Below are 19,090 nucleotides of genomic sequence, written 5' to 3'. Positions count from 1 at the left end.
TGTCATGAAAAAATAATGCAAAGTTTGTTTTCATAAACTTTTATTCTTTATCATATCTTCTGAGCACATAATCACCGACGTGTAACACACATCATAACTACAACGTATATATTCTACTCATATAATTATCATCATCACAGATATATCCGACATGACCGGATAAAATAAATGTATTGAATTCTACTTAGCAAGCAAATATCCCTAGACTACATTAGAAATGCAATCAATCTTATATCCTAACAGGCAAAATGGCAATAATTATAGGGTTTGGTCACCAACATAACTGTCGGAACGTCTTTTAAACATCTAGGTCTTAAACAAGTCTTCTGCAAGCTGGCTGGGATTAGTACGCCTGGAATTAAATTATCCTGTTATGTCGCATCTAACTAATTAAAAGGTAAAAACAAATTTGAGGGACTTGATTGATACGTTTAAAAAGGGACCATTATTCAGAACGGTATAATTTTAAATTAGAAGCCTAAAGATTTTACTATATTAACCTTCCGGGACTTGGCTGGTACATGCAAAGTTTATCGTAATCCCTTCGAAGGCCATTTGGATTTTAAGGCATTGGAGCTTCAAATATATGTATATAAAGTTAATGCCAACTGAAGGATCTCATCCAGCGAAGGAAAAGGGCGGGAAATGAGGTCGTTCTGGATACCATATAGTTATACAACACTGCTATCCGGCCATGAGACGGTAACAATTTTGGTAAGGTACCTAATATATGTATAACGAAAAATATATAACGGATTTTGATCCGATACCTACTAGTCGCAAGGAGACTTATACTAAACAAAATGCCACACCACAAATCTCACTGACATAGGATAAAATAATGCTTAAAACTAAACAACCTATGTTGTACCATTATAATCTCAGTTGCCAGGTAAAGTACAAGTCACATGCATAAAATCGTTTTTTTAATACTATCAATATTATTTTATATAATTTGGTGATTTTTTTTGTCTCATCTTTATATCTTTACCTTTTAACTGGATGTTTAGCGACCTTGCGTCGGCTGCAAAATAGCTATCTTGCCATTAAGACAATCTATAATATAAACTTATATATTTCTATCCAAATATAAACATTTGAAATATCTGTTTCTAATATCGTTGCGACCATACAGTCTGTCAAAACGCCCTGTTTGCAAACGTTTTAATAGGCTTATGCTAAATATTAAACTTACTTTGTAATAAAAATTTATTTATATAGGTATGGAACATCGTAGCTAAGTCGGATCCTTAAATCTAAGTTGGTAAAGTGCATTCTATTATTAATTAAATATTGTACTTAGTTTCTTACAGTTGCGTGAAGGAAAAAGAAAAAAGTTCTAATAAGTACACAATACAACTTATGCGTTGACATGTTTTTGCTTGAATCTTGATTAAAATAAGGTCGTTCGAATAAAGGTCAAATCGCACTATAGGGACACTACAGCAAAGAGGCGCAGAGCGTCTGACTAATAAGTTGGACTAAAAAGTAAGTGAAGAGCTCATAATAATAAAAAAAAATAGCGTTTTTCTTTTATTTATTCGAGAGACAGAAAACTGGATTTTTTTAAAGGGTTTGCATGATATTCCAAAATCAAGTTATAAAAGGCGAAACTACATTCATGTAAATTGACTGCCCAGCAAGTCGCTATGTCGCAGAGCCGCGGCACAATTTCTTCAGGAGGTAAATGTCGCGGTGTGCCGCGGCCCTCTGCTGTATTGCCGCAATAGAGCGGTCTGACCTTAAATCTCTAGATATAAATAAGCTGTACTCAGTACTGTACTGTACGTTGTGGTTGTATTTTGACTTTAGAAGTAAGGAGCCTCTAATTAAGTTTGATATATTTATATAAAAATTTACTCTTAAAAAACAAGTAACAAATGACTACTGTTCATTAAAATAAACTTTATCATATGTTACATAACACAACTCGTATATAAAAAAAAAAATTTATTTATGGCAAATTTATATATATGCAGAAATAATACTTTATTCATATTTGTTCAACAATAGCTAACTGATCATAATGACCAAACAATGAGAAACCGTTAAAAATCTTACAACGAAAATTAGAGCCTTAAATAATGTTTAAGAACATTTTTCAATACGCTAGGTTACGTACACGTACGAACGAATTGCACTTGGATGCCATGGATGGTTCATACTGATGAGATAATACGAATCTATGGCACCATAACACCTAAAGTGTCATTGAGTATAGTTGCTTCAGTAATTGCTGCGGTGGCGTTTAATACGTGGTGGGCGGAGAACTTTCTAATTATACCATCCAAGGAAGTCCAAGTGCCTACTACAAGTCCCAACGCGCCAAAGAGTACAACAATGACGTTCTTGACGATCATACGAATTCTTTCCGAGTCCGAAACGTAGTACCAATAAGTGCAGCTTTGAATGATGGCGGGGAAGGCTAAGCCGAGAGCAGACAGGCATAGAGCACCGAAGAGGGATATGAACAGATCCAATTCTGGCACAGCTGCCGCAATACCAACTAGAAGGAAAATATGGTTTAGTGAGACATGTAAAAATTAGTAAATTGTCTTTACTATTGGTCATTTTTATTAGAAACAAAAATGCCCTTAAGCACGTCGTGTTTTGTTTTGTGGATATTCAAGTCTTCTTCAAGGATCTTCCGGTATCAGTTCACAGCCGGGTTCATTATATCTAGGATAGAGGAAGCGATGCTATTTTCACTTACATGTAATAAGAACAATGCAGGTCCGGACGACGTACTCCCAGATAATACGATGGGAGCTGTTGTGTAGCCTGGTACCAATGTATTCGTTCCACACGATATCAATAGCTACGTAACAGGCAAGACCGTGGGTAATGAAGATGGCGAAAGCGAGAAGTCCTTGGACAATACTCGCGAGTCTGAAAATATATGATTATATAGCTATACTAAGCGTAGTGTGCAAATTAATATCTTGTCTGGAGGGAAAACCTTTTCTTAATAGTATATTTCTCCCACTCTCTTAAGAAAATTTTTGTAAAGTATGATTTTAATTTTTATGGGCACAAAATAAAATTCTGTAGTGGTGAGCGCTGAGAGAGAAAGAAAAATTACCGTCGGTAAATATATTTGCACCTTTTTTTAGATTTCTATATAACAATTCGATTCAATATATTACACAAAATGTAGATGGTTTGTATGTCTTGTTTGTAATAGATTCCCATATATTCAAATACTGCAATTATAACTTAGCAATAAAATTTGTTAAATATTCGTACGCTTTATATACGTATATACCACTCCTCAAATCAAAATCATTAAATGCGATTTCCAAAAATTTTTCTTTTACGAATTATGTCTTTGTGCCGGATTTTAGTATTGTGATTTGTCTCTATCAGAAGATATTAGAAGTACTTATATGACCCAATTTCTTTAAACCTATTTCACCATGAATCATTTATTACAGATTTTTACTTACAATTCAGTATCGGAGGGTAAGTTAAGTGTGATACTGCCAGCTGCGGCATCACCATACTTTAGGTAACCGAAAAGCCCCATCCCCACGTACAAGACGATAATGGTTATCATCGCCCGATTTAACACTCCAAAGGAACCCACGAAGTCTTTTGGGGTCTTCATTTCATTTTCCAGTGGAAGAATCTGTATAGATACCATTCTTATGTGAAAAACAGTCACAGTTTTTAGGCAAATAAGGGAGCTAATTACACCATAAATTGCGTTTATAGTGTATGGTGGTAATTGCGTTATTTCAGTAGGCTTGTCATGTAAAGACACTTGATAAACATGACATTGAAATTATATAAACACATAACGTGTTTAACTTTGTAAATGTATTTAACACACAAATTGTCGCAATTAAATTCGCATTTACATATATTTGTTAAATAATAAAGAAACAGCAAGCAAAAAGTGGTAATTCTTGGAGATAAACATTCAGTTAAATAGGCGTTTATTTAAATATCGAACTGAATGGTTTTAAGATCATTAACTCACCACGCCAATTGCCTCTAAAGCGAAGAGAACAGTTCCAAAGAAAAGCGGGAAATTCGCGAGTTTTCCCGCAGGAGCCTTCCCTTCCAATGTTGGAGCTTCCCTGAATAAGTAGTAGAGGATAATTGCGAAGCCGACGATGGTGACCACGTTCGCGAACCCAGAGAACGGTGCCAAGTACTTAAGATCCCGCACCCAGTTGATGAGAACCAATGGAAGGAGGATCCACAGCATCACCTCTACGACGGTAACATTTAATTCAAAGTACTGTGTCAACACATACTGAATGTTCTCCGAGACGAATACCACGTAGACACAACAGGTTCCAATCTGATAGATGAGCAGGAAAACGTTCACCACGTGACTGTAAAATAATAAAGAATAGTCTTTTTGAAATATTATATTACTTACTACTTAAATTGTCTACTTGGTACATTAAAAATTGTTCATGTAGAGAACGGTGCAACTCCTGTACAAAATGCAGGTGATTTCTAGATATATTACGATTTCAGATAAGTGTAAAAAAGTTCCTTCGTAAAAAGTAAAAAAGTTCTTAAGGTGGTTAATTATTTCAAATGATTTTCCTGCGACGTAGAAATTAGTACCAATGTTGGGTATATCCCTCGATTACAAAGAAGTATTATTAATAATATTGCGGTTACAATTAACGTATTTGCCAATTCATTCTTTAAAAATGTGTCGTGTAATAATTTTAAATAATAAATGTCACACACACAGGAAAATAATATAACTGCCTAGGTCATTGTAAATTTATACATTGTTAACGTAATGCAATGTTAGGATTTATTTTTTAAGCATATATTTACTTTCATAACAGTAAGCTATATCCACTTGTGTATGTATATTGTTTAATTGATGACTCATAAGTGCTTTGTAAAATATCTAGAGAAACAATTTAAAGAAATTCTTTGGACACAGTTTAATTATTTCAACTTGGATACAGTAAGAGCTATTCAAGGATAAGTGTACAATATTTTTATTTTCGTACATTAAAAAGTTTATTCAACTTAAAAATGCCTCTCGCACTTAATCTTCTTTTAACCGTACTATACATAGTGAAAATTTCTTATACGTTCAGTTACTTACGCAGCATACGGGGCGCAAGCTTTGCACCAGTCTGGTCCCTCGGAAAGCGCCGCCTCAGCTACAGCGGTGTACGTCATTGAAGGCACCTTCCGCCGCTTGCACATCACATAACAGGAGTCCAAGAGAACGTGTATGCAGTATGAACATAGAACACCAATAACAATGGTGCCGATTGAGCCCACGACGTATCCGGCATTAGAAAACGCGTGAGGCATCGCTAAGATACCAGTACCCAAACTGCCTTTAAGCAAGTGCAATAATGTTTCTATGTTCCTGAAACAAAATTAAGCAATTATTTGTTGGCTCTAAACTGATATGAAAAATTATTTTACTATTATTTATTTATTTTGTAAACCTACAGTTAATAAATATTATATATACATATATATCAAAAAATTAAACTAAAAAGTATTGCCAAGGATGGTGTACATAATATTTTTAAAATTTAAAATATTTGCAATAGGGAAATAAAATAAAATATTCAATACATTTGTACTAAGTTATGCCTGATTCGGATGTGAGTGAGGGTATGTAACTCCGCGAGGTTTCGCCTAAATATGTTTTTTTTATTATTCTACTATAAATAGTAGCTACATACCAACATATAGTGACTTCGCTTTTTCGGAATAAAAACTTAAGTACTAAATACAACTATGTACGTAATTGTTTATTTATTTCAATCTGTTTCTTCATAGAAAATACTCGATTCATGCTTCCTTCCTTCTTCGAGTTTTACATTAAATTATTAATTATTTATATTATAAATACTATTAGTTTTGCCCTCCTCCCAACAAAGCCGCGTCTAATAAATAAGACCAATAAAATTTTCCAACACAAATGAAATACATTTTTCGTAGATAGGGACACACCCTACACCCAACGGTATTAAATAAATTAACCTACACATTATAACTTTTATATAAAAAAATCCTGTTTTAACAAAGAAGCTTATTGCTGCTGATTATGGTTGACAAATTAATTAGGACATTAGTCAATTTACTTTAAAATATAATAAATATCAAAAAATCAATTGAAAATTAGACACATCAATCATCTTTGTGTTTATTGCGTTCAAACAGACAGACAGATGCGGCCGCAGGATTTAATTTTGTAATTTGAAATGATTTCATGAAAGGAACCAGTGGCGAATTGTTGATGGATTTATTTAGAAATAGAAACAGTTTATTAAACTGACACAATCCGTACTAATTAATTGGCGTGATTTCCTGTATTATTTTGTAGTACTCTTAAATTGTGACGCAAGGATTGCAATTAGGAGATAATTGTGTAACATTCCTTGACGCACAACGTTTCATTGGAATAATATATTTTGAGTCGTCACGCGTCAATTGAAAAAGAATGCGCATGATCGCTTAAATATTGCCGAGATCTAAAAATACTTTTCATTAAACTTTTACCAGCTCTCTTTTGATGGAATTTTGTTGTTCAATGCAATTTCTGATTAATCTTTTAGAAACTTCTCTCTTATATTATATATCTGTTACATTTAGGAACGAATTATAAATTCGTTTTTTGAACTTATAAACTTTTGTATATGATTACTGGATAATATACTTTTCACGATAAGAGATTCAGGGTCTGTTTCACAATGTATGGATACAGAACCAAATAGCTATGCAACACATACATTATTCGGAAGATAAAAGTTCCGATGAAATTTCGCGCTACCTGACTGACAGCTGTGAAACGCAACAATAGCGTTTATCCTACCAATAAGTAATGAATAGCTTATTTGGTACTTATCCGGATATTGTGAAACAGACCCTTAATCTCTTATCCTGAAAAGTATATTATCTAAATCGCGTAAGTTTGTTAATATAATACTAATCAACCAAATATTGACAGAGGTTGATAGTTCAAGTTGTTTGAGTTCAAATACGAAGCAATATTGTATTGAAAATGCACTTTAAGTAATATTTTTTATAGAACAGGCGGCGAATAATAAATGTAATACTATATGAAAAAATAAATTAAACAAGTGTCATATTTGATTCACTCAGCTGGTATATGATCCGAAAATATGTTTTTTTATCTATAGCAAATCTAAGCAAACCGTATAGGTAAAACCTGACACGCATATGAATCACATATATTAATGTTTTATGATACTATATTTTTTAAACAAGGTTTTGCTAAATTTTTCCAGTAAGGGCATGTCTAGAATTTTAAATAGAACAAACACAAACCGCGTGTAATTTATGTCAAAGAGGAAAAAATATCGAGGTAAATAAAAATACCTATTTAAAAATCTTAATATTTTTAACTGACCTATTTATAAATATATATTTATGTAAACATTAAAATCGTAAACAAATTTATAAAATGAATGGGATAAAAAACATTTATTTCACGAAGGACACTTCAAGAATCTCAGCCTATTTTTTATATTTACATTTACATTGAAGTAAGAATCTGCGTTAGTCCAAGCACTAAGGTCGCTGTATAAATCCTTAATCTTAAAATGTTGTTGATGGATTTCATTTAGGACTTATACGAGAACAGAATTTTGGTTTGGTTTGGTATGTACTTTTCCTGTAATTTTGAGAAGCTCAAATAAATACATTGCTTGTAATGCATAATAGGACAACCCAATGCCGCAACAACCGATTTCTGTTACAGAGTTAATTGACCCGATAAATTTGCTACTCGGGAGATGATCAATTCATTGTCGGTTTTTGGTTCTGTGGCAAAGCCTTGTAGTTACAGTACATGGCTGTCCTAATTACAGCCTGCCAAAAAATCTTAACTACATAGAGTAGAAATTGTGTGAAGTCGGCAAGATTTGAAATTTGTAACAGGAAATGATAAAATACGTTATTTATAAGTTGCACATACGCATTGCATAGGCCATCTACGTAATAAAGTATTGTGAGAATAAAAAAGCAGTTTCCTTGTGTTTGATAGCCCAGGAAGAGGAAGGATCTTCGAGGCTTTTATCATACAACTGTCATATTAAGGAAAACACACATCCTGACTTCTACACAGCATTCGATATTTTATTCGATCGTCTTAAACACCCGGGTAACTTTAAAATAGCGAATGTGTTTATGAAATAATTATTAAATGGTTGATTCGTTAAAACAATTATTAATGCGAGATGTTATGTTTAAGCTGTATACTGTTCATTAACACATGCAAATACGTCTGTAATAGATTTCGTTCATCTATATGATATCTTAGCAAAAACTAATTTGGACCGCAATATCAATCTAAGACACAAAACTGCTCTAAGCAGTTTTGTGTCGTAGTGGTCGTAGGTTCGATTACCGGCCGTGCATTATTGGACTCTCTATGTACGTATTTAACATTCGCTTAAACGGTGCAGGGCGTGGAAAGCGGTTTGCCTTACAGCCAAAAAGATGACGACATGTGTCAGGCGTAGGAGGATGATTACTTACTTGCCTGTTAGTTTCACCAGACGTAAAAAGTTATGGCACAAACACTGCCAGGCTGTCTTTGTGTGTGTAATAAATATAAACCTATCTAAGATATACTTACGTGGTGGGGTGATCAACAACTCGGTTGTCGTAAGGCTCATATTCTTCAACTTCTTGGTTCATCTCATTCAAATTGACAAGGAATATGCCCTTATCTGCTGAGCCTTTCTTCTCATCTTTGACCGGGGATAGGCTGGAATGAATTTTCCAGTTAGTTATCCAATGTATGAAAATATTTATTCGAGAAAAAAGGGTTTATACTTTGAAGAGTTGAGTTCATGAATTATGCCTGGAATTGCAAGATTAACAAGCATTATAGATCCTCTGATCCAAGATATTATAAAAAAATAGAAGCTTTCGCAAGCACCGGGGTTTTGTCAAAAAGACTCATGAAAATTGAATGAAATTATTGTAATTAATTTTGTATTAAAATTAAACTATTTATCCGATATGACCTTCCAAACGATATAATATGAGCAAAAAGCAGATATAGCTACTTTTTAACCCTTAACATTCATAGGGTTATTTTTAATAACCTAATGCACTGTACCGTACGAACGTGACCATAACTTTAAACAAATTTCTGTTATGTCTACTAAATAGTAAAAAATCTAATGTTTTTTTTATATTTAAGTTAGTTAAGTTAAAAATATAACGATGCACGTATGCTGTATGCCAACTTTTATATGTAATACTTACAAAATAAATTGATTAAACAAAAACCTTATAAAAAAAAACATAAGCTCTCGCACCGGGGATTTGTCAACAAAGTTTTAGGTTAACCAGAAATCACAGTTGTTTATTCACAAACACGACTTTGATAACTGAATTATTAAAGTCAAACCACCTATGCACTTACTTGTTCATGCTGGTGTATCGCTAAGGAACATATTGATTTATTTAGTAAAACACCGCGCTCGGTACGGCGAAAAGACCTTGAATTTGCATTTTGGCTTGTGCAGTAAAATGGATTGATTTGCTGTAAACATTCGTACAAACCTACTTACTATTTTGTTAGCACTGGTATTCGAAGATCTATCGGAAATTGCTGAGATGCACATTTTCAGGCAATGAAAGCATTACAGAAAAATCAACAATTAGAAATTTAATTACTATAAATTCTCACCTTTATGATAGATAGAATAAACATGTTTAATATAATTTACTTCACAAATAACATGCTTAAGATAGTAGGCAGTTTTATGTGTTACTAACACAGGGTTTTGTTAGTCTTTGCGACTTTTACTTATAATTCACTATTGGCGCAATACTACTATCAATGGCGCTACATCTAGTTTACTTCGGATTTCGTTTTTTGCTATGACGGTCAATTGTTAGAATTGAATAAATATCGTAAATTTATTTAGTTGAAGAAGGTAATTTCTACACTTGTGTAACAGTCGACTTTGTTGAACTTTAGATTAAAATTAGGAGCTATAAATGTTTTTTGCGAATGAGCAAATGGATCAACCAAACACTTGCTGAGTATAGGATAGCATTTGTTAAATTATTTGAAATGTAACTTTATAATGTATTTTAAAATTAATTTTTTAATACATTATAAAGTGGAACAATTGAAAATAATCAATTGTAAATGTAAATTTTTACCAAACACACTCAAACAGAATACTAAATGTACTAATTAAAAATTCAAAAGAAGCAACTTATCTTTTCTTTTGTAAAATACGTTACACGAGGCAAATGACACCTAAGTAAAGATCCATAGCTATTTATATGTCAATATCATACATGACATATAAATGGACTTCTTTAAGAAGATCAGTCATTACTGATTTATAATAGGTATATACTATACTCATTTAACTATAGAACTGGATAAAACAACAAGGACGGGTTTCCGTCAAAGATTATTTTTTATTAAGGCCGTATATATTACTTATCCGGACCAGACACCATAATTAGCACCCGATTGTATGCCCAATTTATCTAACAGACAAAGCTATTATTACAATGTATAGTAAAATTTTTTTAGCCTAGTGATATCACGTCCTCAGAGCAAATCAAGCAAAGTAGCGATTTGGACAGGTGTAGCCCATAAATAATGATACAATAAGTAATTAAATTCTGACGTTGAAGACGATGAAGCTTGCCATATACGACAAAATCTTTATTGGTTTTTTGATGTTGGCACTTACAAATCGACGTTAATTTTACTTTCTCGTGTAATATTTTATATTCCACAAGCACTGGTACTCTGTAACTATTTAAACTACTACTTAAATTTTAAGTTATAGTACCACGCGATCCCAAGGTTGAAACATCCACGCCATTGAGAGAACTTCATTGAAATTGCATAGAAAGACGTCGGAATCGGAATCTGCAGTTGCTGAGTACTTTCCCTGTATCTTAACTAAATTTATTTCCTAAATTATTGTATATTGATGTTGTATCTACAAAGAAATATATTGCTTCTAATTGGAGATAAGTTCTAACAATGCTAATACTAATCCTGTACCCTAAAAAAAGTACGGAGCCCATAATTCATTTGACATAATTAAAAATAAACATCTAAACCAATATGTTGGTAAGGCCAGTTCATAGTTCATTGTTGGGAGATCAATTACCAGGAGATTAAAATAAAACTTATCTAACCTCTTTGCTTAGATACAAAATGGACGATAGTTTGGAAGCATTAAGGATAACAATGGACCTCTAGTAAAGTTATTTTCTCGCTGCATCAACAATGATTCTTATATATTTTTCCGACTTTGCAATGGACTGAATATGGTAACTAAATTACCTTTGAGGAAGGCAGTCAGGCTCAAACGTCGGGTTGACCTTGGAGCCGCTGCGTCTTCGGGACCAATCTTCCACCTCCTGCAACAAAACACCAACTATAAGTCACATTCCGATATCTTTTCGTTACATAAAAATTACTGTATTCATACTAACATAAGCGAGGAATACTCAAAAAGCATCTCAATGTTGAGCCTGTTTATCTTATATCTTATAACTTTTAGGAGTATCTTGAGTTTTATAAGTACTTTTCCCTCTCCTTTGACTGCGATAGTAACGGATTGAAAACATGAAAAATCTCAGCAGGTAAATTTCTATAAAACCAACAATAATTTATAAGGATTATATATTCCGCTGAATTACGTGGTTGGAAACTTATATTCTGCTCATAAAAACATACTACTGCCCCCGCGAAGTTTGTTTCGCCTAAATATGTTTTTTTTTTACTTTTTTAGTAGCTATACACCAACATATGGAATACTTTGTTATGCTACTCCATAGAGACTGTTGGCATTTCCGGAATAAAACCGAAATACTATACAAAACAATTTTTATAATTATTTTTTTATTTCCTCAAAACCTGTCTTAGATTTCAATTTAAAATAAAAAATATATTACTTGAATTACCCGAATTGTCCTCGAGTTTTGAGCTTAGCAACATATTTTATTTAAAATTGAACTGACATAGGTTGAATGTCAATAATCGAAACTTAAATTCTTTCCTCCGTCTAAAATAATAACAAGATTTCAGATACATTTGATCTAAGATATTATTCTTTATCAAATGCATCTAAATTATTTATTACCTACGGTGTGAGCTTCAGAGATATTACCTACTGTCGCTGACATTTATGTTCATACTCTTAAAACAAATTACCAGATTTTAAAACCGGTAAAAGAAATAGGATATTTGTAGCTAACATTTGAATTATAAAGCAGGTACACACTAGCTTTACAGCTTTTAAGAAAATTTTACATCGAAATGTTAAACAAATTTTGCCGTAAAACATTTACAGCCATGTCAAGGAAAACGCATAAAAAATAATACCCAAGTATTATTATTCGCTTAGGTCCATAATAATTTTAAAAATTCTTTAAAACTCTTGCACATAGCCTTATATCATGACTACTGAGCGAATCATTTCGTCGCTATTTTGGTCTCATTGAGTTATAGAATCGCTAAACGCCCACTCGACACAATTCACATGGCAATGACACCAACAATATAAGCAGTCTTCACATTTAATCTCTAAATCTACACTTATATTATGAAGTGGAATGACATTGCTTGTATTGTGTAAACTTGAATACAACCAAATGTTGTCCCAAGTGTCTGCGAGTTGCTATATTTTATACATTACATAAATTGATCCAATATTAAATTAAAACAAAAAACTTGGGAGGTGTTAAGGGCACCCGGATGGAACGAAGTTCCTTTCGATTAATTAGTGATGGAGTTGTAATAAACTTTTTGGTTATTTTTTAAGTTAATATATTTTTTTTATTAAAAAATTTAATGTTAAATATAGTATGATATGAAATGTGGTCTATTAAGAGTAACAGCATATGTATAGGTTTCTTTACACACGTGGATACCGAGGAGTGTTATTGAATTGATATCGAATTGATTGATTATGAATTTCAATTTCTATAATAATAAATATAATACTAAATTTCATTTGTATTTTATATAGATAATAGCAATAATATACAGGGTGTCCCAAAAGTCGACGTCAAGACGAAACTTTCTCATAGGTAATGCCACACCAGTTAGCAGAAAAAAAAAAAATAATAAGTCATGTATTTTTGAAGTTATGGATATTTTTTTTGTTATTCCAGAAAATGCACACCATGAGACAGTTTTTTCATTCCTGTTGTTACAACTATTTACTTTTTGCCAAATTTTTTTCTCTTACGTCATCCCGAATAGTGCTTTATGTAACCTATGATCCTAAACCCTGTGCCGATCACTCCAACTTGTAGGAAAATGTTATGACATTATCATACGTATATATCAATGATATGATATATACGTATTGTATTTGATTATATATCCTACTTTTCAACCGTATAAAGATATCTTATATAGAAATTAACGTCAAATATAAAATACATAAATAATTTAGCAAATTTATATTTAACTAAACCCATCACGATTTTGCGTGTTTACATCGAGTAGGTGGTGTGAAATATCGCACAAACATAATGGCATTGTGTTTAGGTAAATTGCATTATATATTTCTTAGAAGTTGATTTTTATAAACGTGAAATAGTAATTTGAGACACGAACCCAAATTGTTTACATAAAAAATTGTGTGAATTGACTAAAATTATATTTCAAATATATTTTAAATAAATATCAATAGATGTTAGTCATGTTTTTTTGTGAAAATTCTAATACGGAAATAAACAAGGACAATGAAGAGATTTATACAAAGTGATAAAAACTTTTCGTGACTTTACTTTTTAAAGTAAATGTACTCTACATTTAAAAATTATCGATATTTCGAGCGAGTGACACTTCTAGATATTTAATAAAACCTCATCACATTCGTTAAGTTTTATTTAAATTTATCCATATAAAGTTGTAAGAATATTGAAAATGGGTAGACTTGGAATTTGACACAATCCATGCTGGCTGACATAATTCAACGTCAGATTTATTTTCTTATAAAAATGTTAGGGTTCTTGTTTCGACAGTCAAACCTTATAAAAGTTATAGAATATATAAGTCGAATGAACATAAACGTTGCAATTAATATATTGCTAGATTTTTATCGTTTAAAACCATGAATAGCCTCTAGGAATGATAATGAATTGATGACTTAATCGAACGCTAAAGATTTAAATCTACATTACTTGGCTTACATTTAAATAACATTTACCTTCATTATATTTAAAATGTATATAAAATAACTCTAATCGTTCCACTTGGGTATTTTCTGAGAAAGTAATGAGATAATATTTAATATAAACTAGTGATGTTGTGATTAATTTACAGAATCATTACCTATTTTATATTTATTTAAAGATGGTTGTTTCTTTCTACAGACGACGTCGATTTTTGAGTCAATTACATGCCATGTATGATGTTTTCTTTCACCATAGCAGCGAGGATAAATAGGCACTTAAATGGAAAAATCCATTAGTGCGTGATTTGAAAGTAGGACCTTAGGGTTAGCCCCCGTTCAGCCCACTTGGCATACTCCACAAATAAAACCCTTACATTATACACCACTAATATATAGACTACAAGAAAATATTTTTATGAATTAGGCACTCTCGGTAAAGTGTGGCTGTGGTTTAATCAACCTTTGAAATAGAATCTAACAATAAACAATTTACAAGACAAACAATATCATGACACATGAAAAAAAAGGATGGAACGTTGTTATTGCTAAAAGCAGAAAAACCTGATTGAAATAATTTTAAACAACACTTAATATAAAAATGCATGCACAGGTATAAAACCGAAAAAGGTTTATAGAACACTTTGTATATAAAAGTGACTTTCATCATATCACTGTGGTGAAAGAAAAAAATATTAAGGAATATATTGAATATTATATTAATAGTAATATTAATAGTAGTAAAATACGCACTCTATCTATTTAAAGTTCTCAAAATATAAAGAAAATCTGGTTCAATTTAACTAATACATCCTTGTGCATGTTGAAGTAAATATGTATTGTAGTATATTTATAGTAAATTGAATTAAGCCCCTCTTGGCCTCAATTTTCTTGCAGCAATGGTAACGAAGGACATCCTGCAATGCAAAACTACAATTCAGATTGAGACTAGACCCTTAAGACGCATTAAAAAATTCTTGTAGAAAATATAACTTGTATAACCAATCTTTACAAGAGTTATTCACAATGTGATTGGTGTAAAGTTGCTATCTTGATTATAATTATGTAGTTAAGTCAAAATTTAGGTATAATTTAGGTAAGTATTCTGGCAACAATGTAGTGTTAAAAATTGTAATGATTCGGATTAATTATAAGGAATACGTTTACATGTAAGCTTACGTAATAGCTATATTTTAGTTATGTTTGATAAATATACATTTCGACGAACACGATTGTTCAAAAAATTACCAAACAAATGTTGATTTGATGATAAAGCCAGGGATGCCTCTCAAGGTTGGACTTAGAGTCTTCTTATGAGTCTCTTGCCTGATTCTCTTTCCTTTAAAGACTAAGGCAATTCGGTATTTTGCTTTCGTATTTTGTTATCGCACTTGCTTCCTCATTTTTTTATATTCCCACTTTTTAGGACATTGCTAGAACAGACTCATGACAATTTTTGTAATTTTTTTATTATCCATAAGATCATATCTCTATATCTAGCTTTCGACCAACCCTGTATTTTTACACAGTTTAATGTGAATGTATGTAAAGAAAGAACTAAATAACATTGTCTTTCAATGTTAACGAGCCAAAAAAAGGTGAAAATACCGAAACATTTGCATTATTGGTGTGATAACATACGTCATCATGTTTTAATGTCTGTGCCAAAATAAACTTGCGAGGACGTGAACATTCTAATATATGCTCGAATATTCATGGCCTTTGAATTAAATACGTAATAATTTGTTTTGAAAGTATTCAATACATTGCATACATTAATAAAAGTACATAGGTTTAAGTGGCAAATATCCATTAGCAATAAACTTTTCTAAAAACAATAATCTTTCGGCTTGCAAACAATTTACACAAATACTTTCATGTATTATTCTTATTAGTTGGATCACGTAACTTAAGTTACATACTATTACAAACTTATGATAGTCATCACGATTTGCCAATAGAGAAAATCAGAAATGTAAAGATGCAGAATTTGTTGATTTGAAGTTTGGCAAAAAAAAACCGTATTGATTTTCTATAAAATAATTAAGAAGAATTAAAGATATAATTTGCAAAAATTATATCTTTAATTCTTCAAATTTTTACTCATTCACATCAAAGAACCGTGAATAGTATTTTTTATAATGAACACAATTTTATGTCACTAAGATACGTTTGTGTATGATAAAATATCATACACAAACGTTACAGTTGCAAAATTACTAACAAATAAAAATGTTACTTAATGACATTATACATATGTACATTGTACATAGATAATAGCAATGTAAAGGGTTACAGACAAAAGAGGCAGATATGTTTATGACCTTGAATTCTAACATAGGAAATAGACAAGTTATAGTAAATGCGGTGTTATGGAGCCCGTCGACGTCGTCTAGAATATGACATTCTAGACACTTCAAAAGCTTGGTATCAGCCGTATGCTGGTATATCGTACTATCAACAGTTACTACACTTCGTCTGTCGAAGACCAGAAAAGGGGCGGCCACGTGCTGTTAGAACTACCAAATCTGTTAATGCTGTTAAAGGCGACATTTTTGTGAAAAAGAGGGAAAACTTCAGCCAAAGTGTATGTAAGGTACAGTCTTGGATTATGTTGTGAAATCTCTCAGCAATATACTGTTTAAAAATTTACTGTGGTCTTTCCAGCACGATTCCGCATATGGTCACAAGGCACTACCCACCAAAGCCTGACTTGAAACCAACCTTCCAGACCTTGTAAGAGCTGAAGACTGCTACCCTTGTCTTATGTAACCATTTTGACTTTATGATCAGTTTTAGAGGACATGGCCTGCTCTAAAGACATGGTGACATTGAGCTTCTTAAAAAATCTTTGGAGCCATAAATCCATAGATCCGTGGCCAAACGGATTAAAGGTATGTAAAAGACAAAGGTGGCCATTTCGAATATAAATTTTATTCTGCTGAAGTTTTAATAAATAATTAGGTACAAATTTTAATAATATTGTATTTCTTCATTAAAAAATGCATTTTCAATTCTAACAGAACTTATGGCTGGATATATTCCTGAATCATTTTGTAATTATGAACGTTACGCGCACTATTGGATTCCTATCTTAAATATCATCAACTTAAATAAATCATAAAACGGCCTATCAAGTTTTGAGATCGCAATACACAGTGTACACAGGAATTTTTCCTGCTTCATCCATATCTAATTACGCTGCAGTTCTCTTTTGGACGATAAAAACATAGCTTGCAAATTACTTTAACAAATTAAATAGTCAAATTCCAATACTACTAGCGAAAAAAGATGGCACCGCACCCACTAGTGTCGATGGGCTGCGATAACTGCCTTTTATCAGTCCCGTATACTTTTTTGCCACCTAGAAAACAATATACGGTATACTGTCTCATTTCCGAACCTTACTCTTAAAGCCTTCTTTGCGTCTTCACCTGCGTAAATATGTCATAAGCTCCATTAATGAAAAATAACCAAACCTTTTCTAGAGTTTCTGAGAAATATAATTTAGTATGTATCCACAAAGACAAATATCATACATGAAAAATTTAATTTATACCCATTAAAAACAGATCCTGTTTAAATTAAGTTATTCGTTTCTCACACAAACCCCTCTGTAATGTCAGTCCACCCAAAGTAAATCATACTGGGTCAGTAATCACTAGGTTTAATTTGGTGTTAAAATTACTCGGCCTACAAAAACTTCGTAATTTTCCACGTTTTCGTGTGATGGTCAAAGCGTTTACAATTGATTTAAAGTGTTTACATTGTATTTTCGAAATCACTCGACATTGTTTGAAATAGTTATCTTACATAGAAAAATACTTTTCAAGTGTTTAAATATTTGAAATAATTGTATCGTGACTTTGTTTAGTCTTCTTGATGTCAAGATCGTGTTAGTATTTTCATTAAAATGATAATGCTTATATTCTAATAAGTGATATACATTAATTTATGAACAAGCAAAAATATCACAATTATTTTAAAAACACTTAATAAATTTTGGTCAATTAAGTTATTTTTATTTAAATCTTTGTAAAATAACAACTGTATCCTCAGATTTTTGTATCTGTTTTATTTATGATTATTATTTTTGGTTTTATGAAATGCCCATTTTCCTCATTATGTTTAGAAAATTCCATTGGTATTGCTGGAATTTGATGAGATGGTTTTAATTTTCCATTCACAAGACAATCCGTTCTGAGTAAAATTCCTATATTTATTACGATTTGGAGCTAATCCAAGTCTGGCCTTTGGTATTTTGTAACAATAATGTCGAGCAATGTCATTCATGAAAATTCACTATAATTAGATCATCTGCAGAAGTAACGGGAACTTTAAACCTGTTTTCAGTGTTAGTGGTTAGGAATACACGTAATCAATGGCTAAACAAAGATGAGTTTGTACCGCTTCTGATAAGAATTCAAGTACCCGAATCTAAATTAAAATTTAATACACAACCAGATAATATCCATGAAATATATATGCAGTTCGAGTTGTTGCGTTTCTTCAAGAGAGTCAGTACGGAATAAGTTTAAGGTATTAAATATTATGACACAATCTGATCAATATAATCTTGAAGCCTTGTTGTTTGTACAAAAATATGATACGATACGATTTAAAACAAATGGTGACTTTCACCAGTAAAATACTCGAAACAGACTTAATTTAAGCTTATGACCAACCAGGGTCCAAAAGATAAAACAATCCTTATAAGGAAATTTTATTCGTTTTTACAATAAACTCACAAGCGAAATTAGAGAAGTATCAGTGTAAAAACTCAATGCTCTCGTTCAACGTAAATAAATAATGCTTTTCATAAATTTGACGAATATTTAAATGATCTACATCCTTGGGATTGTTTAGTTATAGTTCAAATTCAGTATGACTCAAATACATAGCGATTAACAAGAGTGACGGAGAGTTTCTTCCTAGTTCTT

The 19,090-nt window shown here is 31.8% G+C and overlaps 1 protein-coding gene across 2 annotated transcripts in view; it reads right to left on the bottom strand.

The window, feature by feature from the left end:
- Positions 1–23: 23 nt before the first annotated feature.
- The window catches only part of LOC111003346 (proton-coupled amino acid transporter-like protein CG1139), a 47,277-nt gene continuing 28,210 nt past the window's right edge, over positions 24–19,090 (bottom strand). For both annotated transcript variants that reach the window (XM_022273788.2, XM_022273789.2), the window contains exons 2-8: positions 11,306–11,382; positions 8,606–8,737; positions 5,087–5,359; positions 3,983–4,343; positions 3,447–3,628; positions 2,714–2,889; positions 24–2,506 (exon numbers count right to left, since the gene is read on the bottom strand). In XM_022273788.2, coding sequence (XP_022129480.1) covers positions 2,184–2,506; positions 2,714–2,889; positions 3,447–3,628; positions 3,983–4,343; positions 5,087–5,359; positions 8,606–8,737; positions 11,306–11,382 — 1,524 coding nt within the window. In that variant the 3' untranslated portion in view covers positions 24–2,183. The remainder of the gene's footprint in view (positions 2,507–2,713; positions 2,890–3,446; positions 3,629–3,982; positions 4,344–5,086; positions 5,360–8,605; positions 8,738–11,305; positions 11,383–19,090) is intronic.

The sequence above is a fragment of the Pieris rapae genome, chromosome Z, assembly GCF_905147795.1.
Source record: "Pieris rapae chromosome Z, ilPieRapa1.1, whole genome shotgun sequence".
In the NCBI taxonomy this organism is placed as follows: Eukaryota; Metazoa; Arthropoda; class Insecta; order Lepidoptera; family Pieridae; genus Pieris; species Pieris rapae.
The sequence above is the reverse complement of the archived record's forward strand: the minus strand, read 5'-3'. Positions and strand labels throughout refer to the sequence as shown.